The sequence below is a fragment of the Schistocerca americana genome, chromosome 6 (genome assembly GCF_021461395.2).
Source record: "Schistocerca americana isolate TAMUIC-IGC-003095 chromosome 6, iqSchAmer2.1, whole genome shotgun sequence".
NCBI classification, from domain to species: domain Eukaryota; kingdom Metazoa; phylum Arthropoda; class Insecta; order Orthoptera; family Acrididae; genus Schistocerca; species Schistocerca americana.
In genome coordinates this window covers 62,474,653-62,500,798 of record NC_060124.1, presented here as the reverse complement: position 1 = coordinate 62,500,798, position 26,146 = coordinate 62,474,653, and the positions used below count along the sequence as shown (strand labels likewise).

Sequence of the window (26,146 nt, the reverse complement as noted above, 5' to 3'; positions counted from 1 at the left end):
CCAGTTTCGACAGAATTTGCTATTATCTTAAGGTCTTGACTTGTCAGTTGTACCTTATACGCCGTTCAAAGTGGATTTTTAATTATTAGAAAAAGTCTAGCTTATTTAAACACATGTGCTACTCTATACTGTGTACTGTGATGTAACAAGCATCTGTGAGGGAGATATATATATATTACCTCCCGCAAATGTCGACAAACACACACACAAACATTATATATATATATATATATATATATATTACCTCCCGCAAATGTCGACAAACACACACACACACACAAACATTATATATATATATATATATATATATATATATATATATAATGTGTGTGTGTGTGTGTGTGTGTGTGTGTGTGTCGACATTTGCGGGAGGTACTTTGTTTTTATATATTTTAGTTACGACATCTTTTGTAATGTGTCGATTTTTATCCACATGACAACTTGGCGTGAGGTCCAGGGTAAAATGAACACGTTTCAACAAAACGATTAAGACCTGAAGATGACAGCAAAGTCTGTCGAAACAGATTGTTTGAAATAAATAAATATTTATGCGGCCTTAGCTGTTGGAAGTTTTTAGTTTGATAATATCCGATTACAACAATCGTGGTAAACTTATAGTGTCTGTCATATTGTCTGTTAACCTGTGTATCACACTATGGAGCGACGTGAAGAGTAACGAACACGTCAGTAGCAAGAGAGATGGCGACTGGAATATTTGTCTTTTCCGAGCGGGTTCAAACAAAGTGTGCAGGAAACCGCATGTGAGACTTCGCTGCTTCCTGTTCTAAGAGTACGTTCCACTGTTCCATCGTTTGGAGTCAGTAAACAGCAAAATACAACAGGATCGTATAAGCTTGACATGGTCCACATGCAAGCGTAACATGTACTCTAGAATCCCAAATAGGAATAGACAGATCAACAACTCTACATCAGTGTAAATTTCGCGTAGGGAAAATGAGAATTATATGGAGATCAACGTTCGCGGGGAGGCTTTTACGCTGCTTTTCCCTCGTTCTCCGCCCGAGTGGAGCATCGCACGGAGTGTGAGAACATTGGTGTAAGGCACTCTCCGCCAAGCACTTTGTTCTGGGATGAGTGGAGTATTCTTGGAACCATGGATTATTAAATGAAGTTGAATGCAGCTCCCCCGGGGAGGTGAGCTTCCCTGCTGGCACCTAGGAAAAGCCGTCCGCAGTGAATCAGTCGGCGCCGTGACGTCGTAGCTGCCTGAGTGGCGCCGCGGTGTCTGCCGGCGGCTAGCCGATGACGTCACACGACGACCGCGTTTCACGTCACACGAAGCAAGCCTGACGAACGGGCTGCATAGCTACAGGCGGACAGCACAGAGGTAGCGCCGCTTCTCACTACCCGTCTCTAGGTCTTCGATAATGCGAATAAATGTACAAAACATGTTTTGTAGCACGTGCTCTACAGTTCTCATATATTTACAGAAATTGATATTACCATCATAAGCTTCTTTTATTGAATAAACCGATGTAAAAATACGTTACTAACACCTTGGCTGGGTAAGTTAACACGTAAAATGTCATATCCAAGTTAGCAGTTGCCTTCGTCAATAAAATTAACATCAAAACCTGAGAGTGAATACTGTTCATTCTAAAGATGTAAACTATAAGTTGAAGCAATCAATCGACTTCTAATTCACATTTCAAGAACGAACAGCACTCAGTTTTAAGTTTTGGAGTAAATCTTCCTGACAAAGACAAGAACTAACTTGAATATACATTTTATGTACTAATCTAGCCTACCAAGATATTTTTATTGTAACTCATTTTTCGTAGATTTGAAAATGGTATTTTTTACCGAAGCCAATCGACCATAAAAGAGACTTACGATGGTAATATGGATTTCTTAGAGTACTTGTTACTTTCTTTTGGCGAAATGTAAAGTGCCACGACAAGTGTCTCAATACCAGCGATAATTATCCGCATGTGTAGCTCAAGTACTACTGTTTCCATTCCAATAAATGTTTCATGGAAACTGCGCTCTTTCTCTTTAGAGTTATTGCTACACGTTTCCTGTTCACTACATAGTCACATATCTGTACCACATAATGAACGTTACGGTAAAATTAGAGAAAAACCGGGCCTCAAGGACGCTTACGTAAAGACGCCCTTCCCATATGCCATTCACGAATGGAGCAGGAAGAGTGCAAAATGACACTTTTGCAAAATGCGGTGGCTTGCGAAATACTGATGTAGACCGTGTCATAAACTCACAGTGTAGCTAGTATGTCATCATGCGCCATTGCGTCAAAGACCGTTGTTTACAGAAAAGAAGCGAAGTATTTTCACACACGAATGTGAAGCAACGGGTCAGGTTCGTAGCATATGACGCGCGAGATAAAGCGAATGGAAAGAAGTGCCATCTGCTCTTGCACAAACTCTTGCGGTGTACTTTAGATAAGTATTCTTTCGATCGACGTTGTCAGATTATCGAAATAGTGTTTACGCTTGACTCTATAAACACGTGTTTCGATTACACACGACCTCTCACTGGTTGGTAACGAGAGCATTTAAGTGAGACCTATAGGATTTAAGTCGTTTTATTCCGAATTTAGCAGTCTTGGAGGAAGTTGAAGTTTAAAAATAACTTCATGTTTTCTGAAACTTGGAGAACAATTTATAATTCTACCCTAATCTGTGACGAACAGGAGAACTTCGATGACGTGTGAAAATGTATGGAAATTGTAGAGAGAGACTGAAACTGCACATCTTTATGAGACACGCTAGTACAGGTCGCGTAGCAAATAATGGTGACGATTTGGCTTGGCCAGAATGAACATGTCGAAGCATACTCAGCTTGGATGTACATACTGATGAAAACTTGACCTGGAATAAGCAGATCATTAAGCTTCCCAAACAATTAAGTGCAGCTACTTTTGCTCTTCGCACTATTGATAATTTGGGAAGAAAGTATCAATCTCCTGACCCATATTGCATGTTTCCACTCACTGTTGTACGGAATAATTTTCTGGAGAAACGTATCACTTAGAAACGAAGTATTGATTGCACAAAAGCAAGTAGTAAGAATAATATGTGGCGGTTACCCACGGACGTCATGTCAGGGTACCTCTTCCAGAGCTATGCATTTTAACTGCGCCGTCACAATACATATATTCGTTAATGAAATTCGTCATCATCCATCACAATTTGAAAAGAACATTGATGTACATACGTACAGCACTAGATGGGAAAAGGATCTTGACTACCCATTGTTAAAGCTGTCAGTGGCTCAGAAAGGAGTTGCAAATGCAGCAACAAAAATTTTTGATAATTTGCCCAATAACGAAGCTGCCTGACAGGTAGTGAATCAAGTTTTTAATCTAATTTAAAATCGTCTCCTGTTCCATTGACGAATTTCTACTTGAAAGCTCGTAGCCATTAAAAAAATTTAAGTGTATTTGCATGAATAGAACTAAAAATGTGTTCATTAACGTAAATACTAATCTTGTTTATATATCATGTAAACTGACACGTTGCACATCATTTCGATAACAGAATCGTTCAAATACTATCGGAACATGTTACTATCTAAGAGATTTGATTAAAAATTGTCGTATGTTGTATTTGGATTATTACCTAACGCAGAAGACGAAGAGCTGGTGCTGGTAGCTAACATTGTTCTCTCGCCTTTTGTTTGCTCTCGTCGTAAAAATTTCCACTCGTCTTAAGTGAAAACAGCTGCAATGATAGATACATCTCAGGGCAATGGCAACTAAGCGCGCATATGGGTTGGTTCCCTCGTTCTGGGTACAGAGCCTGTCATCCGTGATTGTACGATGCTATTCCATTCGGCGGGAATATTGAATAAGGGCGGGTACAGGTTGGTCTTTCCACGGTGATATGCCGGCAGATGGAAGCATGTAACATAATGGTTCAAATGGTTCTGAGCACTATGGGACTTAACACCGGAGATCATCAGTCCCCGAGAACTTATTTAACTTAAGGACATCACACACATCCATGCCCGAGGCAGGATTCGAACCTGCGACCGTAGCGGTCGCGCTGATCCAGACTGAAGCGCCTAGGACCGCTCGTCTACATCGGCCGGCCATGTAACGTAATGTTTGAGTTTTGTTGCTTGATAAAGTCCCACGGGAGAGAAATTAGTAATCGCTAATGAAATAGTTTGTTCCAAACAATAAAAATGAAAAAGGTCTATTGTAGGGAAAAAAAGACTTTCTTCAGGCAAGACGTAAGCGTTAGCTAGAGTAGGCCACTGACTTTCAGATTTTTCAGACGGTTTTATATTGACTCGTTGCATCCTGTACGAAATTTTATGAAACCAGTTGCTCGCTGGAGGTCCCACTCTCTTGGTAGACCTTGTATCACTGGTGAAGCTATACGAGAAAACCCCTTCAGCTATAAAGTACCTAGCTCAAGGGTTATTTCCTGAGACCGAAAACTCGGGGTGGGAAAAACCGACCAGTTAAAATCGATATCGGTATTTTAGGGCTGATAATCGATATTTTTGGATATTTGTTTGGTCTCGGTTGTAACAGGTTTTTTAAATTTTCTGTTAATAACTAGGTTAAAACATCAGCAAATCAGTTTGCCATAGCAGTAGTGTTAAAAGTTTTGGTTTTCAAATAAAACTTTTTTTTTAAGTGTAATGTTAATCAAAATATTCAAAGCAATGGGAAGTTTACAAATTATTATAGAAATTGTTTAAAGTGATTAGCACTATTTCGATAACAGCTCGTACAGTTTAGAGACCAGTAACAAACAAATGACATAACAATTGGTACAGCGCTGCAAAGACATTGTACCAATTGCAGTGTTGCCTATTAGACGGTACGCGTGCATGTGCGGTGTGCAAGAGCCTATACGGTGGTTTCTTGCTGTCGTCCTTGGACATTAGTTGTGTTGCAAAATGTTACCACCCCAAGTTTGGAAATATTTTATGAAGTGCGGTAGCAATGAAGTAGAATGCTCCATTTGCTTTGAAAGATTGAAAACTGGAGGGGACACAACAAACTTCAGACATCAGATAAAACAAATATCCACACCGTTCCTTGCCAGAGAAGGTAAATTTGGTTGATGTACCTATAATTTTACTGACTTGCTATAAACTTGGAATAACAACTCAACCTATAATTTTGTCGTTGCTTCAGGGTGAAAAACTGATACCATCCGAAAGTAACGATGCAGGGACGTCATCGTCTTGTGACCTTTCGCTCTAGCTGTCGCCGCGTCCGTTTCCTTAACCTTCGCAGTCTTTGCTGGAGACAGTGAGACCAATTTCTGCCGCAACCTCAACCACATATCGACCGTGATCTCAGACTCCATCACCTTAATAAGAAATTTTCAAACTTTGCTCGAGGTGTACACTTATTAATAGAAGTGACAGCAATCAGAATCCGAAAATAGATTATTTCAGAAACCGGTTGTTTTTAGCAGTTTCAACAGCAAAGTTAAACTGGAGACGAAAAGAACTGGTGTAACTGGAAACGGTTTCTTTCAGCGATAACCACCATCCTTACCGTTAACCTTTGCGCCGTTCAAGCACGAAAGGAAGTGTAATAATGCGTTTTGGCTATTGATATTATTGCAGTTACAAGATCAGTCTTTTCTACAAATACTTTTGATTTCACGATCCAACCCTCGATGTTCGCATGTGATCTGTTAGAGCTTCAGTGTCACTTGTTTTGAAATCTGTCGATGTTTTCCGTTCACTGTTTTAATGTAAAATTCAATTCATTATCAATATATTACGAATCTAGACTTTTTACTCTCTTTTGCACACAATAATGCATAACCAGAAGATATTTTCTCCGCCACTACAAATATGAAATATTTGACTGCATCTTGGTCCAGAATAAAAAAAAGATTCGGAAGGATGACGGTTCAATCCCGCATCCGGCCATCCTGATTTAGGTTTTCCGTGATTTCCCTACATCGCTCCAGGCAAATGCCGGGATGGTTCCTCTGAAAGGGCACGGCCGACTTCCTTCCCCATCCTTCCCTAATCCGATGAGACCGATGACCACGCTGTCTGGTCTCCTTCCCCAAACCAACCAACCAACCAACCAATAAAAAAAGACAATAGGAACTGAAGTTATTTCTCCGTTTATTTACATATTTTATTATTATTTACTATTTATTACTAATCACTGTGCGGGTACAATGTCCTCTTGCGAGACGCGCACATTTTAGATGTGTGAATTATTTTTTCATACTTATGAGCATCTTACTTAAAAATGTATATTGGCTATTAATCGGCCTTCAGAAAAGAATCTGAAATGCTCCCCTCCTCTTAAAATGCACTGACGCACTTTCATAAGAACACAATGTACATTTGTAACAGATTTCTTACTACGAGTCTTGGGGAACGCAAGCCATACATTCTCCTTGAGATACAAAATATCACAAAATTCAGAGTTCAGATCATTTGCATTCACTATCGATCCGATAGCAGCTAGCCAGAAAAAAGATAAAAAGTACATAACCACTGGGAAAACATAATTGTATCAGTTCATCAAACAATTCTATGTTTTGCGCGTGATTGAGAAGTTAGGTTGATTCTCACGACTAAAGTAATTTCACAAAGGCCAGTCCCATGAGCTTGCATGTTCCTAAAACAGATGAAGTACCGAAAATGCGAATGTTTACTTCTGAAAGAGAGGTGAATCATTCCCATTTACTTTTGCCTCAGCATTACCTTATGTAATAGGCGTTTCTAGTGTTAATATGTTATACGAGGGTTGACTGAAAAGCAATGCCTCCACCTTCGTAACTCTTCAACAGTTGGCAGCATTGGCATGAGGCAAGTACTGGCTTGTTCCGTAGCCTCTTCTCTACAGCTCCAGTTGGCGGGAAGCCTTAGCATTGAAGGGTTGCGGCTGGTACTGGCGGAGGTTCGAGTCCTCCCTCGGGCATGGGTGTGTGTGTTTGTCCTTAGGATAATTTAGGTCAGTTAGTGTGTAAGCTTAGGGACTGATGACCTTAGCAATTAAGTCCCATAAGATTTCACACACATTTGAACATTTGAAGGGTTGTGTTGTTACAGTGTAAAGTATGGAACACTGCACAGACGGTCGGTCAGTGCGATTTAAGCAACGTGCAGTCATTGAATTCTTGAGACCAGAAGGTGCCACCCCGAAGGAGATTCATCAGAGAATGAAAGCAGCGTATGGTGATTGTGTTGATGTGAGTACTGTGCGTCTTCATTCTCGTAACGCGAGAGGAGTTCATGGCAAATTTAAAGTCTGTGCGCTTTCATTTCAAGAGTCAACATCCGGGGTACCCACCGTGCCCGGATCTTCAGATAGCCAAGCAAATCAATAATGTGACCCACACGTTCTTGTGAAATGCCGATTGTGTTTGCAATTTCTGAGTGATACGACGATCGTCCTGAATCAATCTATCAACATTTTGCTTGTGAAACTCGGTGGTTGCTGTCACAGAGCGTCCAACTCGTTCGTCACGCAGGTCAGATGTTGCCGCCTCAACATCTTTAAACTTACTTTCCCAACGACGCACAATACTCACATCAGCACTGTCACTATAAACTGCTTTCATTCTCTGATGAATCTCCTTTGGGGTGACACCTCCTATCAAGAATTCAATGACTGCACGTTGCTTAAATCGCATTGACCGGCCGTCTGTGCAGGGTTCCATGCTTTACACTGTAACAACACAACCGTTCAGTAACAGGCTTCCCGCCAACTGGAGCTGTAGGGAAGAGGATACAGAACAAGCCAGTACCAGCCGCATACCACTGCTGCCAACTGTTGAAGAGTAACAAAGGTGGAGGCATTACTTTGCAGTCAACCCTCGTGTATTTTCCGCAAGCTCCTTACGGTCTATATAGTAGTGTGTCTAACTCAGGCTAAGTTGCAATGCATTGATCTATTTTTCTACTATTTATGAAAGTACACTCCGACGCCGAACAGATTAACGTGGGAATTCGAACCCCGATACCTGCTTGTTTCAAACTTCGAGATGGCCCACGAAGCATGTAGATTGTTGTGAACTCTCCGTGAAAAGCAGACAAGATAGCGCATATGTAGAATCTACGTACAACTGCAATGGTATTCCCATATTCCGGATTATAAAACTGACAGTCAATGTACAAGTTTATTCGAGTGTCTGCTTTCCTGAAGCCACTGGGTACTCTCATCTGAGGCAAAACGTCATTTCATTCACTTCGTTCACGAGCACAGATTAGATAGGTGGTCACTGAGGCGGTGGATGATTCCACGTGTTTCACTTTCCTGGCAACAGAAAACACATCTCTTATCTGGCGATATCAGTCTACAAACATATAAAAAGCTGCTGGCGGCTGGTCTACCTACCAAACACGTGCCCGTGACGTGATAAAATCCATCAGCCAATTTCGGAACGACGTACTACCGACGTAACGGCGATACAGAAAAGTATTGGCGTATTTACCTACAGGAAGGCGTCGCAGTTCAATAGGTGAAGCTATGACCAAGTTCGACGACTATATGGTTAATACTTTCGAATAGTTAGGAGAAGCAGGGCCCTGTTTTAGGCTTCCTGTGGTTTCTGTAAATCGTTGAGGGCCAATGTCGAAGTTGTTCCTCTGAATAGTAAACTGTCGGTTTTGTTCTCCTTTTGCGATCAGGTCGAGATTAGATTGTCTCTCTGTAATCATCCCATCGTCGTGTAAGTATATTTCTTTTTTCAATGGCTCCCTTATGGAAAAATCATCGTTACATTAATAAATCGGTAACCAGTGAAGCTACAAGCAATATAGATAAAAGTAATCGCCTTTTATGTACGTTATGAACTGCCTGAAAGCTTTCCGGTATTACTTTCTTCGTGCTGAGGGTGCAGATAACGTGGCAGCAACGTACAGCTTGAACTACACGAATGTTAGCAGTACACCACCTCGGCCGCAAATGAAATGTCTTGAATAACGTCACTGGTTTCGGAATAACGTCACTGGTTTCGGAATGTGTTCATCCTTTCTTCGCAAAATACAATCTGCATACGATTAAGGGAGCGCTCGCAACTCGCACATCTTACTCATATTTTAGCAGACAGGCTTGCCAGCTCGTAAGAGGAACGTCATTGACGTCCACAATTCCTACATCTAACACTAGTGCCTCTAGCAGTTTTTGTAACGTACTCAAAAGTTTGAGTTTTTCAAAGGCAATTGAGAACACAAAAACGAAGCAAAAATATAATGTTTCCTGCTTGGACTCTTCCTTGCCATTCCCTTTTGTTTCGTTGTTAACTGCCATTAAAATATTTTTTAAGGCCATCGTTTTGTAAAATTTCATTAAGGCTGATGATGTTTCGAGTGACAGTGACCTATCTAATGCTGAAAGGGCCAATGCAGTAAGAGCTCGAAGAAAGCGTCTGAGATTTATTAGCTCTTTTGCCAGCAAGTTAGTCCACAAAGGCGATAGCCTCCTAGCCCCATGGAACCTCTGAGATGGCAAATTCTCGTTTTCTAACACCTAAAAACCAGATCGTTTCAGATAAGAGGAATGAAAAACAAAAGCTAAACTCCGCCCGAAGGAGTCACTGGATGCGGATATGGAGGGGCATGTGGTCAGCACACCGCTCTCCCGGCCGTATGTCAGTTTACGAGACCGGAGCCGCTACTTCTCAATCAAGTAGCTCCTCAGTTTGCCTCACAAGGGCTGAGTGCTCCCTGACAAACTCGGGAAGACCAAAGACGGGAATTCGAACAGTTCAGTAAGCTATCCTTTCTTATGAGTGGATAAAAAATTACGCTTCTCACAAGCTTCGAAAGAACACAGTACTCAATTCTGTAATGTAGTTCGGCTAAGCAAAGTGTGTGGCCGATAGTGAAGATGGTTCTATCAAGCGATGCGATGCCACGCGAGAGTTGGGTACTCATCACGCAAGGAAAATGTAACGGTCGATATTATTCTCCTCTGTCACGTAGGAATGCAAACGTATAAGGAGCGAAGGCATGTTCGGATAACTTGGCACAAAGAAGAAAATATTGACAATAAATCACTTACACACACACACACACACACACACACACACACACACACACACACACACACACAAAATCTTTTAGTAAATAGAAATCAAGCATCATCGTCATGATCTTGATGTTAGTCGATAGCGTGTGCAGTAACTGGAGACGATGGATCCTCTAATTTCCACCCTCTCATCCTCATTTAATTTTCCACGTTTCCCCTACATGTCTTCAAGGTAGTACCTACCATAAGGCCAAAGACTTCATGGAAGTTCCTGCCATAGGGCCAACGCCTACTACATCACATTCCCATACTTGTCAAACTAGACCTATAACTATACAAATGCCTCTGTGGATCAATTATACTTTTTGTTCTTAAACTGAAATACCTCAATATGTGCAATATCCTTGCAAATACAAACCACAGATGAATAAAATAACCCTGCTAAATAGTAAATACGGGGCGGTACACTGAACAGCAGAGTCACTTGCTGTAGATAGAAACTCTGATCTTCCCTTGATAGCCCCGTGTTAGTTCCCATCACTAATACTGGTATCTAAAATGGCGTTAAAGATTTCAAAAACGTAAGGCGGCGTGCAGGTCCTTCCTCGTAGCGCCCGGGACCTACGCACGCAAGTCCAGCAACGTCAATAACTGCTGCTATTGGATAATTTTGTTGTTGACGAGCAGCGAAGGCATGTCTTGAAACATGGTGTGACTGTGTCGTCACGAAACCACATGCCTCGAACTGTGTCTGTATCGGCCCTTGCCCCCAGCAACAGGTCCATCCTTAGCATGACGCGGCCAACTTCCAACTGTCTCTCGCAACAAGCACGAGGCTGTTGCTTGCCAACTCTGGTGAAAATACTTGAGACCAAACGACGTCACCTGTAATGGCCCCTGTCACGTCAATCAATATTCATTGCTGACTAATTAGAATCGTTTCCATGGGCAAGCCATGCATTGTGCGCGTGCCTGTTGGACACACACGGAGATAAGCGAGCACCTGTGCTGCTACCGTAATATGGAATCGTCCCCAATCGGCTGTTTGTCAGCTGTTAACGTGAAGCCTTCTGGGAAGGTTATTAGCCGAGAACTGAGCATCCTCTCCCAATACGACAGCTGTCTGCTAGAAGCGCCACCGAGAATTAAGCAGAAATCCTCTGTTTATAAGAGGAAAACACACAGTTTTGATTACTCTTTCATACTGGAAGTGTTACTAACGCGACACAGAATATAAATCATACGAAATGGAAAGTAGTATACAAGAAGATTCTGTAATAAATGGCCGGGCAGTGTGGCCGAGCGGTTCTAGGCGCTTCAGTCTGGAACCGCGCGACCGCTATGGTCGCAGGTTCGAATCCTGCCTCGGGGATGGATGTGTGTGATGTCCTTAGGTTAGTTAGGTTTAAGTAGTTCTCAGTTCTAGGGGACTGATGACCTCAGATATTAAGTCCCATAGTGCTCAGAGCCATTCTGTAATTTGATGACGCCTACTTAAAGGTGCATTTTAAGCATTGTTCCATTGAGAATCAATTTGAAGAAGAAATTACTGTTCTGTGTTCCCTTTGTAACGAGGTTCGAGTCAGTAGTTACTGAGTCTTTGAACCTGGACCCTGGTTTTGTAACTGAATGCCCTTTCTGCGCCACTATGATTTTTGGTGCGAAGGTAGAATACGCTCTCTCAGCGAGCTACGTGAACTAAGATATATGTGTGCTAGTATTTTAATTGTTAGTGCGTTTTGTTTCTGGGGCGTAGAGGTGTAAGTGAGGAGGACAACTCGATAATCGCCTAAAACTAAACCACGCTAGCAGATTTACCACAAAACTAAAACCACGCTAGCAGATTTACCACACCAACAGTCGTCAGTTCGATGTGTAGATAAGATTCGGATCTGGATAATCTCTTGCTTCTAAATCTAAGACTCTCCAAAAGAAACAGCTGACGTCACATTATTTACTCAAGAGTGAAGGTTGAGTCATAGATTAAAAAAAAAATTTTTTTTTTTTTTTCAATGTTAGAATTGAGTTAGAATCAGTATGGATATCGTCACAACAAGATGGGATAGGGTGCTGACCTAATGAAACATAAAGTTTTCTTTAATTATATGAATTCATGGTGTCTGTTCTTTCGGGCATTCATATAACTTGAGTGGTCTAGCTAGGCAATGGAAACATCTTCTTCAGTGCGGATGCACAAATACGTCCGACCTACTGTGGAAATCTCAGAGAGCGAATATGGAGGAAATGGGCAGGGATTGCGGATAGGTGGCGCTCGATGGGAATGTGGATCGGCAGTGAGGTATGCCGAGATAGTCCGCGCAGTTACGATAACGCTGGGTCCAAATGGTGCAAATGGCTCTGAGCACTATGGGACTTGACTGCTGAGATCATCAGTCCCCTAGAACTTAGAACTACTTAAACCTAACCAACCTAAGGACATCACACACATCCATGACCGAGGCAGGATTCGAACCTGCGACCGTAGCGATCGCGCGGTTCCAGACTGTAGCGCCTAGAACCGCGAGGCCACTTCGGCCAGCGTTCTGGGTTCGAATACCTGTCCAACACAAAGCTTTACCTCACGGCATTTCAAGTAAGTTACGCGTGAAGAAGCAATATTCAACATCTCTCGTAGTTCGTTAACAGGGACAATAGATGCTGGCTAGGAATTCGCGTCCGTTAAAAATGTTTACGTTGTGTAATTTAAAGCTGATATTTGCTATAAGTAGGACATTTGCTTGTTGGTCATCTGTTTCAACTATAGGCAGATGCCATAAGGTGAAATTCCATGTTATGGCCCTAGATGGGCCAAACCTGGTCGACCGACCGCCGTATCATACTCTGCTAATGGCGTCATAGGATGCGGTATGCTGTCAGAACACCCCTCTACCGATCGTTGTCGAGTTTCTTGACTTCGCTACTTATCGATCGTATAGTTTCTCAGTTGGCCTCACAAGACTGGGTGCACCCCGTTCCAGTCCTCCCAGCAAGGGGAAATCCCTTTCAGTATCGGGAATCGAACCAGGGTCCTCTGTATGGCAGTCATACGCGCTGACCACTCATCCACTCATCTACGGAAGAGGACAGAGGTAGTAAATCTTTGCTAAGTATTCGCAGTCATTAACGCATACAGAACCCTATGTTTCAATGATCTGTATTGCATGCGACTGTACGAGAATTGTTGAGCGTTGCTACCCGCCGCTAATATTCGCAGAATTGTGGTATTTTAACAATCCCATAGTCATTGATCTGTGCGAGATGCGTAGTGCTCAGCACACTGAAACCGCTTTCGAGAAAAGTGGCGTTGAAATCTCCATTTAACCATCAATTTTTTTTCCTGCGGTTACCCAAAAGCACTTTACGCAAATGCCGAGATGATTCCCTTGAAGAACTTGCTGCTGTATTTCCTGTTTCCCCCTTGTCCGGTTATTATTATCTGGCAGTTAAAAAACATATAAAGAGTTTAATAAGACTGCGTATAGAGATTTTTAGAGTGTTAAGCGGGGATAAAAAGAAACACGTTTTTCCGTGACCATCTTTCTGCCAGGGTGCCCATGAAGATTTTGACACTTGTCATAGAGACGGTGTTGAGACTGCCGTGTGATGAAAATTGTTTTAAGGATGTTGCTGAAAATGTTGTCCTTTTACACTGATGCACAAATGGCATCTACATATTAATGATTGTCCGACACGTTCAAAACAACCAGGTGTTTTACGAATAATAGCTACAGCTTCAGCCTAACGGGAAAAAGTCTCCTCTAGAGCGTCAATCAGTGTTTCGTACACCAAACTCTTCATCTCGATCACAAAAAAGACACTCATACGAGGTCAGCAACATCTCTAAAACAATATTCATCTCACGGCTGTTTGAACACCGTCCCTGACTGTCACTATCTTCTAATCTTTCTTGGACCAAAATGTTTCTTCCATCTCTTGTGAACACAAATTTATATGTATAGTTTTTTTTTTCACACCCAACATAAATGAATGACGCCAAAATTTACAGATAATATATTTGGCAGACAAAAAACATTGTGGATTGAAAACAATGGAAAAAGCTCGCTTTTGGAAGGACAGTCATATTTACAAAGAATAGAGGAAGTCGCAGAGTTTATCGGTGACCTAAATAGAAATCTGATGTAATACGGCTCGGCGATCAAGGAGGCAGGCTGTCCACTGATAGCAGGTCAGAAGAACGTCCGACGAGCGCTCCTCCGTACATCAGATTTGAAAATATGTGCAGTTGCTAAAACTCTCCAGTGTTGGAGAGTAACGCCATGGACTACTGACGCAACCTTTCCATACTCGCCTCACGCTGTTTAGGGAAATGACACAAACCGATAACAAGACGTATTTTACGTAGAATATAGTCCAAGGGGCTATTTTCAAGTCAATTGCAACGTAAAACTTCAGACAATGCATTTTATTACTGAAGTCACTTCCAACGTATTAATCGTCCATATAGCTACCGTCCGTTTCAAGAAATGGAAAATAGTATGGGGTGGTGTAGCCGTCTACTTGGAGTGGTTTTAGTCCTCCGTGCACAATCCCACGTTTCTTCCACGAAGTGTGATTTGTCCCTTACATATATCAATTGTGTGTCGGTAACTGTAGTGAGTGCGTGCTGTAATTACTGGTGCGCTTGTGTTTCAAAGATGGTTATAGAGAGGAGTGAGTGAGTGAGTAAACCTCTGGCACCGGACATAGCCTCCACCTCTTGAATAGCGCCAAGGAGGTCAACAAACCTTGTTACCATCCGACGGACGAGTCCCTACCAACATTGTCCCACTCTTTCACGCTAAAGGGATGATTGCAGTTTCATCCAGGACGCTGGCACTAAGTCAAGTGATGAAAAGCTACACCCCACCGTCTCTTCTCCCTTGTCGGACAAATACTAGCGATAAAAATTCCTCCCATGATCAGGAATAGAACTGACTACCTCCGAGTCGTGGGCCGCCGTAAATGTGTGCATTAGCGATCTCAGCTACGGAGGCGGGCATGATATGTCAAGATTGCGTCATTAAAATGAAGCATCCGTTCAGATACTATTTTCACGCGACCAGGAAGAACTGTGTCCTTTTCATACTGGGACAGTTAGGTGAAGATGACATAATTTTTAACGCGAAACGCCGGGCGCTGTGGCCGAGCGGTTCTAGGCGCTTCAGTCCGGAACCGTGCTGCTGCTACGGTCGCAGGTTCGAATCCTGCCTCGGGCATGGCTGTATGTGATGACCTTAGGTTAGTTAGGTTTAAGTAGTTCTAAGTCTAGGGGACTGATGACCTAAGATATTAAGTCCCATAGTGCTTAGAGCCATTTGAACCATTTTTAAAGCAACATCAAATCAGTCTCGGGGCTGAAGATCACAACAACAAATGCAGCACCAAAGTTTCTTTCCCAGGTCTGCAACAGCGTCCAAGGAAGGTGGCTGGGAGGCAGTGATCAAGCACGCGGGGTGTTCACCTCCAGCGCCCTCTCGCTGTGTGGTTTATCAGCGCAGAGCGACTTGCTGCTGCTAAGTTTGGACTTTATTTGCGTTGAGCAAATAACTGGGCTTCACTACTTAGCCACTAGCGTGCTTTAGTTAATAAATGTTACGGGCCTATTTCACTACTTTTTCGTCTTTGTCTATTAAAAACAATTACACACACTAAAACGTATCGGCTTAGGCCACTAATAGAATCGCAATAAAATATCTACACTCTGCGTCACGTCAAAATTCCAAGTACAACTGTTACACGATCATTAGAGTTGTAACAGTCGTTTGAAAACTAATGAATCTATTGGAAAGAAATTATGTTGAGCCCGATCTTATTAGTTTAAATTAGTATATGGTTTCCAGTACACTTTTAACCAGCAACCAGTAAACCACCAGCGTGACTCATTAACTTCTTCTGGAATGACGATCTAGAAGAAGTCACCTCATTCCGTGTGTCTCCCCCGCACGAAACGCGCAAGATTTACCTTAAGATTTCGCGTTAGTACATTTTAAATAAATTTACAGTGGCTAATTTGCTGGATAGATGTTACGTTTAAAATTATTAATTCGGGGTGACTGGTCGCGAACCCTGAAACCGTCATCTGTCTTGCCTATTGCGCAATCTAGCCCAGCGTAAAAATCGGATTTAAGTTCATACTGGCTAGGGGTGATTGGGTTTATCAAAGTAAAGGGCAGTAATTCCGTCTACTACACGGCCAAGTGCATATCCGCAGGTAAACAGAGGATAAAGTGACCAAACGTGACGTAATACTAATATTTCTAAGAATAAAATTGTAAAATTGTATCGGTTGTACAGCAGTTTTTAGGAGATAATGAATGTCATTACCGATAGTAGATCCCTGCTTCCAAAGTCCTTTATCCCCAATGGAAAGTATGTAATATACGACGAAAATTTCGTCAATGTTTCCTCACTGTAGTCATCTGATAGTCATTGGGAATGTTATTGGACGTTTCGGACTTTCGTCTTTGCCAAGGTGAATTAAAATATTGCCTTGTTAGGAAAAATTAAGGCAGCCCGCCCAAAAACTAGACCGGAAACAACCGTCGTGTGTGAGCTATTGAATCTTATTGCGTAGACAGGCGATCGGTCTGCACCGTCCGTGACCGACGGAACTATTCGCTGGCTCGCCACGATCGGAAATCGAAGTCCGCGTGATATGCAATCACTGCGCCAGTGAGGCGAGGACGGAATGCGAGTGGGTGAAGGCCGGCTCTGTGGCCGCTTATCTTCCTGGACCGGATTTCCCTGTGTTCCTCGCAGCAGGTGAAGATCACACGCCACCTTCGTGCGCGTAAACAAGTTGTCTCCGTCCTTTGTACTCTCGAGTATTACCTAAAGGGAAGACAGAGAGATTGAAGGATTCTCATCTGAAGCTCTCCGTGTTGGCGATAGTCGCTTTAAGACCCTAGGCTTCGTTTTCAACAAAGAACATTTGCTCTCACGAGCTGAAAGCAGAGTCGTAACGTTATGCCTATTGCTTGAATATTCAACTGCCAATTGGAAGACTGTTCCGTATCAAAAGTTACTGTGAAGCCTGGGGCCTTGATTTCTTTCACTGACCCTCCTCCCCCTCACACCTTTTACAGTAATGGCAAATGGTTCCAGCTTTCAAGGATGGTGATAGAAGTTAATATTAGCGTGTCATTCAAGAAGGAATAGATATACTGCGTCATCGATACGAATCTATATACCGTCACCAGGTTGCAATAAAAACAAGTGGACAATGCTTCGTTACACAATGATGAGAAACCATGACACACAAACGAAGGTTGCTCAGGAAATAACGCGCCACATCTTTTCTTCAACAATCTTTATTGAACACAATGAGTTTACACACACGAAAGAATGGTGTTTTATCTACACGCCCTATTTCTCCACGTAATCTCCATCCCTTTCTGTGGCCCTACTCCAGAACGAGACAAGGGCGTCTATGCCCTGACAGTACCAATCCTTGTCCTGGTGGCGGAGCCAGTGCTTCACTATGTGAACCACCTCCTCATCGTCCTCAAAATTTCTTCCACGAACGGCATCCTTTAATGGCGAATGACAACGTCAGCTCGCTGCAACATATCAGGTGTGGCAGCCGTGGATGGTCTCCCCGACCGCTGCAAATCGTGGAGCTCCGCCGAACCGCCTTCTGATGACCTCACCCTACGTGCCTAGTTACTAACTGTACTTCTGTCGACAGAACATGCTCCATACACTTTGCACAAGCGTTTGTGAATATTACCCACAGATTCTTTCTCTGCAGTGAGAAATCCAATGACGGCACGTTTCGTGTAACGTACGGAGGATGCTAAGTTCACCCAACCTGGATATGATGTGACGTCATTATGACGTATATACGCTTTAGTCGATTAACACACCTATCGACTTCTACGAACGTTCGAGATTCTAAACTGTCGTCAGCTAGTGGTTTGTATTGACACGTGCGAGTCTGATAACAGCTCAGTGTGGCAGCGTATATGTACACTCCTGGAAATTGAAATAAGAACACCGTGAATTCATTGTCCCAGGAAGGGGAAACTTTATTGACACATTCCTGGGGTCAGATACATCACATGATCACACTGACAGAACCACAGGCACATAGACACAGGCAACAGAGCATGCACAATGTCGGCACTAGTACAGTGTATATCCACCTTTCGCAGCAATGCAGGCTGCTATTCTCCCATGGAGACGATCGTAGAGATGCTGGATGTAGTCCTGTGGAACGGCTTGCCATGCCATTTCCACCTGGCCCCTCAGTTGGACCAGCGTTCGTGCTGGACGTGCAGACCGCGTGAGACGACGCTTCATCCAGTCCCAAACATGCTCAATGGGGGACAGATCCGGAGATCTTGCTGACCAGGGTAGTTGACTTACAACTTCTAGAGCACGTTGGGTGGCACGGGATACATGCGGACGTGCATTGTCCTGTTGGAACAGCAAGTTCCCTTGCCGGTCTAGGAATGGTAGAACGATGGGTTCGATGACGGTTTGGATGTACCGTGCACTATTCAGTGTCCCCTCGACGATCACCAGTGGTGTACGGCCAGTGTAGGAGATCGCTCCCCACACCATGATGCCGGGTGTTGGCCCTGTGTGCCTCGGTCGTATGCAGTCCTGATTGTGGCGCTCACCTGCACGGCGCCAAACACGCATACGACCATTATTGGCACCAAGGCAGAAGCGACTCTCATCGCTGAAGACGACACGTCTCCATTCGTCCCTCCATTCACGCCTGTCGCGACACCACTGGAGGCGGGCTGCACGATGTTGGGGCGTGAGCGGAAGACGGCCTAACGGTGTGCGGGACCGTAGCCCAGCTTCATGGAGACGGTTGCGAATGGTCCTCGCCGATACCCCAGGAGCAACAGTGTCCCTAATTTGCTGGGAAGTGGCGGTGCGGTCCCCTACGGCACTGCGTAGGATCCTACGGTCTTGGCGTGCATCCGTGCGTCGCTGCGGTCCGGTCCCAGGTCGACGGGCACGTGCACCTTCCGCCGACGACTGGCGACAACATCGATGTACTGTGGAGACCTCACGCCCCACGTGTTGAGCAATTCGGCGGTACGTCCACCCGGCCTCCCGCATGCCCACTATACGCCCTCGCTCAAAGTCCGTCAACTGCACATACGGTTCACGTCCACGCTGTCGCGGCATGCTACCAGTGTTAAAGACTGCGATGGAGCTCCGTATGCCACGGCAAACTGGCTGACACTGACGGCGGCGGTGCACAAATGCTGCGCAGCTAGCGCCATTCGACGGCCAACACCGCGGTTCCTGGTGTGTCCGCTGTGCCGTGCGTGTGATCATTGCTTGTACAGCCCTCTCGCAGTGTCCGGAGCAAGTATGGTGGGTCTGACACACCGGTGTCAATGTGTTCTTTTTTCCATTTCCTGGAGTGTATTTCGCCAAAATAAAAGAGCTGGATATTAATAGAAATATTCCTGACCGTGGCCTTGAAAACACCACAGACAATACGTTTCGTAAAAAAGTGAAGTCTTCTTAAGTCCCGACCAGATCTGATTGTGTGATTGTTGTGTTGAACGCTTACACCGAAAATAATATTTATTTATTATCAATATTTTAGTATGGTTTCATACAATTGGTCTTGTCAGTACATATTACATTGTAGCAGCATACTCTTGCTGACTTTTTTTCTTAATTTATATAGCTGAAAGAGAACTCGTGCAAGTTTGTTAGCTAAGTAATTTATATGTCCATCCCAAGATACTCTTATCAACCATAATTCCAAGTAATTTTACACTCGGACCGCAGAGACAGGTACCTTAGTGTCCAGTAATGACTGGTGTGTAGAATGATTGAATTTCGAACTTAAAAAGAAAAATATGAGGCATTGTTGAAGAAAAATCGTCGACCGAGGATGAAATATGAGGGGAAGTGGATTTCTCAATGTAATCTTAACCAAAGGTTAGTGTCTTGACGCATCTAAAGATTTTGGCTGCTGAGTGCTTCTTCGCACTGAGTACGAATAACCGACGCACTTCAGCTGGGTCAGAAGTACATCAGTTTCTGCTTGAGATTCACAATAACCACGCAATTGCCCGTCGTCATCGATGCTGAACTCTTTCAGATTTTCTCTCATTAGTCTCTCGAATGCTGAACACATAATTAGAGACGAGCAAACGAAAAACAACGCACAGGACACAAACACAGTACAATACACGATTTAAACGCAAGGAGCGCAAAGCACATTTAAACGAATGGCGCAGAGCACAGCGCTACCCTGTCACTACCTCTCGAAAGTTCACAAAAGTCGAATAGTCGATATACGGTTTCTATAGTTTTCGATGTAGCGTGTATACGTCATAATGACGTCACATCGTATCCAAGCCCGGTGAACTTAGCATCCTCCGTAACGTACATCTACAAACGCCATTTTGGAACTGTTCTGGTGCTGCTATCTGTCGAAAGTGACGGAAACTTGGCGCGCTCACCCAGGAAACTTCTAAGAATACATAGGTAACGTTTCACATTCGTAGCATTGTTTTCGGTTGAGAATACAAAATGCGGTGCATTACTTTCTGGGCAACCCTCTTAGAAAATTAATGAACTAAAATTTCTGTAGAATCTGGATTTCCTGTTATTTAATCTGGACGACTGTTGTTCTATTAAACAAGAACTTTGATTAGTATTCGTGTACTCTTTTGCAGAGAATTTCTGCAGGGCGCATTCCAAATAAGATACTCTTACATGTACAAACTGCGTATCATTTAACGATCTCATATGAATGCATCTGTGGTTCAGACTGAAGTATTTGTTTCCTCACTTCTCAATAGAAACACAACTTTTCAGAACCACCTAATTAATTATGAATCCCTCCCGCAGTAAATATGAAGGCAATACTTGGGTTTCTGCCATCTAAATTTCCTTTTCACCCTGTCACAACTCATAATTTCTATATTCCTTTACTACAACACATCTCTCCTATTTTCTTGAATTATGTTGACAGTTCTTGTACACTGAAGCATGTAATCTGGACACTCAGAATCATTAAACTACTGGAAGTTAATGTCGTGCAGATACATACCTTGCCGAATTCACTGATACTCAAATGAAGTAATTTGACGCAGTGACAGCATTAAGAACGAACAGCGAGACCGCAAGCTTGATGGACGCAGAGTGTGGGTACTACGATGAGTGCGAACTGTCAGGAACAAACCTAGTTTGATACAACGTATCATGAAAGCGGATGTGTGCTGACGTTCTTCACCCGCATTCTTTGTCCGACTTGGTGACTGACTTATGGACTCTGGTAACGAAGAAGGCGAACCGTATCGCTCCACGGACTGAACTATGTACGACCCTCAGACGTAAGTTTCCGCGGACCGAAAACTTCTGGCGATATTACTCGAAACGGAGGGATGAACCTCGGGCGATGAAACAGACTTTCCTATCTAATGCAAGTCTTCACGGTCGCTGTTTACTTGCTTGATAACACATACTTTTGAATTCTTATGCTGTAGCGTTATACATAATCTGCATAACGTTTCGTCTCTCGTTGTGCTGGCCCTACCAGTGACTGTGGGTATGGGTATTTAAATTCTTCTGCTTTGATTTTCGTAACAGTTTACGTGGGGGAACTTAAATATATATCTCCCCAACCACTGCAGTAGAAGGCAAAATAGGCACTAATTGATTCCAGAGACTACAGCGTAAGACCTGAAAGGAGGGCATCTATAATCCATTGTTTGTCTGTTTTACATTTTCGTAAGCTCTGCATCATGCATTTCACTGTCTGATAAAGAAACATACGTATTCCAGAAACAGCTTACGCCATGTTGCTGCGCTGTTTAGTCACGTTTTGCGTACTTCTTTGACTTCACTGGAATCTTGGAAACTTGCTTTATCGATATGACGCACGTAACAGAAGCAAAAGCTAACGAGTTTTCCTTCTTCGCACATCAGTGGTTGAGTACGTTGGTTACAGGTTTGGGCCAACCGTTACAGAACTTAAATTATTGGTAGGCTAGGTCAGTCTGTCCTGTATGCAGCTCCACTGATAAAGTAGTTCTATGACACACGAGGCTAAAGGAAACAGTTTACATCAGAGTGATTGTGTACATGATTGGAAATTTATTAGCTTCGTGAATCCCATTTTCATAAAAGTAAAAGCGCTGTTTCAGTTCAAGATCGCCGTTAAGATGTATTTTCTAAGTTCCAGACGTAATGCAAGTAGTACTTTTTGACAGCGACACCGCGTCTGACATTTGTGTTAGTTTCTCTGATTGATTCGAGAAGTTCCGAATGCATAATGCGAATATACCGACCCAGGTAGCGAACAGGTTGGTACTGGAGCCGTATTGGATAATAGTGGTCTTCACATCCTAATACGACCATCCTGACATACCAAATCAGTTGTTCTCCAGTCAGTTCCTTCCAGTACCTTCACGGACGTTTCATTCTGTACGCTTGTCGCGATTGTGTTGTCGATGGCAAGTTGACGTCGTACTCCCGTTTTTGGCTCCTCAGATTCGTGTTTTACGAAGTAAGAGGTTTGAAGAACGAACCCGTATAATTTGCGGTTGTATTCCATACTTATTTAGGCGAATACTAGAGGATGGTGTTAAGTTCTAAGCTCCGATCAACAGAACACGAATCTGGTTTCAGGAAGGCGGAAGCAGCACTGCTCTTTGGCGTGCATGCATTCAAAAACAGAAACAGTTTCGTGTAAATTACTGTTCTTGAGATAGCCGTATATGTCTCTCTTTGCCGCGTTATGTGCAATAACAAGCTCCGACATCTATGCTTGGTGCAAAATAATAGTTCTCGTTGATAACCAATATTCTGTCGGAAAAAAAAATGTTCAAATGTGTGAATCTTATGGGACTTAACTGCTAAGGTCATCAGTCCCTAATCTTATACACTACTTAACCCAAATTATCCTAAAGACAAACGCACACACCCCTATGCCCGAAGGAGGACTCGAACCTCCGCCGGGACCAGCCGCACAGTCCATGACTGCAGCGCGTAAGACCGCTTGGCTAATCCCGCGCGGCTCTGTCGAAAACGAGACAGTGGCAAAATTCGGCAGTGAATGTGACCTTTGCAGTGGGTTTCTGATCAAACGCCTCAATTTAAATTGGCTGGACTGTTCACTGTAAATACGTTGTAAAATTCACGCATAAGTTAAATTTGCTTTTGTGTTCAGTCTAAACGCGCTGTTACGCTCGCACACAAGTAGCTTAGTTACTCTGTTCATAATCAACATACGTAGAGCTCGGTGTTATGACAGTAGGAGTTCATAAAAACAAGTGCCATTGTTTTCTTGTATTTTCGTCAAAATGCCTGTTAATTGCTTGATGATAGTCACATACCACCACAACTTAAATAAAATCAAACTTCAACACGCTTGCAGGATGTTTCACTCACAGAAAAGTTTAAAGAGAGATCCAGAGGCGTTGTACACAATATGTATATAACAGAAAATGTTCTCCTGACCGTAAGGAGTTCGAAATGCATGGGACCTGTTTTTTATACTTTTTCGCTTTGTTCAAATTTTCAGTTTCTTGCATATAAGTAGTGTATTTGTCACTGGTAGAACACTGGCGAGAAAGGAGGAAAAGATCAGCTGTCGTTCCATGTAGTTAAGAATATTATGGAAAGTCTTGCTCAGGAGCATAAGGTAGAAATTTAAATCCAGATCTGGCCGTCTATGACTCCAGCTACTTCATCACCACACTTCTTGTCGCTCACTCCGATCCGAACAGCTTTAAATAACTGCTACGGCTCTGTTATTGACCCATTCCTTGTATACCTACGTCTTATTTCGTGCCGTATTGTTCTTCGACATTCCATTCGTCAGCTTTTCGGTTCTATAGTGACTGACACCTGTGGTTTTATCAACAAATGGACGAGCATACTAAATTTGGGGTCATTATGTGATCTATCTCATGATGTAAAAATGAATATGTAAAAACAGTGGTTAGCAAACAATATGCTTTTGTGTTTAATACCTCGAAGGACATTACCAACGAGTGATATGAATTTGAAAACGGAATACCTGACTTTACTTGTAGCAGACCAAACTCTTCCAAAACGGGCTTTGAAGAAAAATAAGACATTGGTTACGAAATGGCTTCGAGTTAAACCGGAAATAACGTAATTTCCTTGCTGTGAAATACTGAGACGTCTTTCGTCGCTGTCAGTGACGTCACGTAACTGAAGAGTTAATAGCGTACGAGGAAGGCCACGTGAGAGCGAAGTCTCCAATCGATACACGGGAAAAATGGACAACCAGTAAATGCTGGCAGTAGTCAGTTTACAGGTCTTCCGTTGAGCCTCTGGCCTATCTCAACGCGGACGTCATCTACCGCTCCGCCCCCCCCCCTTCCTCCTCCACCCAAACCTCCATCCATGCCCTCCCCCCCCCCCCCTCTTCCCCCTCAGCACCACACCGGCCGCGTATAAAACTGCAACGTCGTTGAGCGGTTACAGTCAGGAGCAACTCGAGGGACATCCCTGCCTCTTCTCCAGGACACAGGACCACAGTCCACCATCGGTAGCCACCATGCCAGACTTCATCGCAGACAAGGCCCCTCGCGATCAGTGAGTAGTGTAGACGGTATTTTCTCCTGTGCTTAACACACTGTCCAATTAATTACAGGCAGCAAGTTACTGGAAAATGATTGAAATGAACTGACGATCTTGGCAAGACTCACGTCGTAGTCATTTACTTTACAACGTACTGGCAGGTTTCCCCATTGTCGTTCGCAGCTCGTGGTCGTGCGGTAGCGTTCTCGCTTCCCACCCCTGGGTTCTCGGGTTCGATTCCCGGCGGGGTCAGGGATTTTCTCTGCCTCGTGATGACTGGGTGTTGTGTGATGTCTTTAGGTTAGTTAGGTTTAAGTAGTTCTAAGTTCTAGGGGACTGATGACCTTAGAAGTTAAGTCCCGTAGTGCTCAGAGCCATTTGAACCATTCCCATTGTCGGTGGTGACTAAAGACCGGCCCTTTTGAATAAGGTTCGGGAATGAGATCTAGGATGATCTTGGAAAGGAACTATTCCGGTATTCACTTGAAGTGATTTTCCTAAGTCGGTGGAACCCTAAATTATACAGCAGTGCACGTTTGGATCCAGTTATTTCGGAATAAGATATACGTATCTTCAGCAGTAAACCAGCTTCTGGGTAACGACGTAGGACGTCGGAAATCAATTGTGTTGGTGCTATCCTCTGGATCTTGATCTTGAACTTGGTCATCGCGAGCAAGTGTACGTCTACGACGTCGCCAATCTGCCTAGCCTCGGTTACGTTTCTGTGATTCTCTTAAGAGAATCGAACGAACACCCTTTTCAACATGATGTAGCTGCACGAACATTGCTGTTAAAAGTGTAACAGAAGCGAGTAGCCAGACTTTCCGCAACAGCTAGAGTGGCTTCCAACAGTACCAACTCTAAGGTGCTGACTTATCTCTCTAGAATATGTTACTCTTCCTGTTTTCTTTCCGTGAATGACACGTATACGATGAAACTACTCGGAGACATTTACTTCCAGAAAGACGTACAAATCCTGGCTTCAGTCTTTCTTACGAACGAGTCGATATTCTCTTCCTGACTTGGACTGCTGTCTTTGTCTTAGTCTTGGGAAAACTTGGTGCAATTCCGGAATTCTTTTCTCTCTCGGCCTTGTACGTTCATCAGAACAGCGTGAAATTGAATTCATATTAGTTACTTGTCAAAAATGCTGATTATGACGATATCACTAGACGTTATAGATCCAAGCAGACGTGACAGTGACTGCGGCTTGTCATCCACGGACTGCACAAATTTACCACGGGCAGCCAGTTGATTGGGAGTGTGGAAAACGTTGACATCTTCTTGTATCTGCCCTGTATGAGAAAAACTGGGAGCGCTTATAAACTAGGTTGCCATCATAATTTTGATAGTCAGGAACGTGGAGTATGACGGGAAGAATGGTGTCTTCTGTGAAGCTGTTTATTGTCCGAAAACTTTTATCACTGTAACGAAGGAGCAATATAAACACCGAAGAGACGTCCCAAATATTTTATTAATGCCTTCGATAAATATGACTGAATCAGCGAATGGGAAAATGTCTACATCTATGTGTATATTTTATGCGAGGCAGTACATGACGAACGGCACTTTATATGTGTTAGCCACTCAGTTTGCAAGCTACGGAGAAATGGATGCCTGTATGCTTCCGCTCCAAATATCTTTTACTCC

At 43.4% G+C, this 26,146-nt stretch overlaps 1 protein-coding gene across 2 annotated transcripts in view; it reads left to right on the top strand.

Annotated features, from left to right (window-relative positions):
* LOC124619386 (phosphoenolpyruvate carboxykinase [GTP]-like) overlaps positions 1 to 26,146 on the top strand; it is a 136,682-nt gene that overhangs the window by 93,101 nt on the left and 17,435 nt on the right. The window contains exon 1 of one of the 2 annotated variants that reach the window (XM_047145729.1): positions 24,412 to 24,511. The exons of the other annotated variant lie outside the window; for it this stretch is intronic. Within the exon in view, the coding sequence (XP_047001685.1) occupies positions 24,474 to 24,511 (38 nt within the window). The 5' untranslated portion in view covers positions 24,412 to 24,473. Of the gene's footprint in view, positions 1 to 24,411; positions 24,512 to 26,146 lie in introns of those variants that run through there. 2 annotated transcript variants of the gene reach the window in all.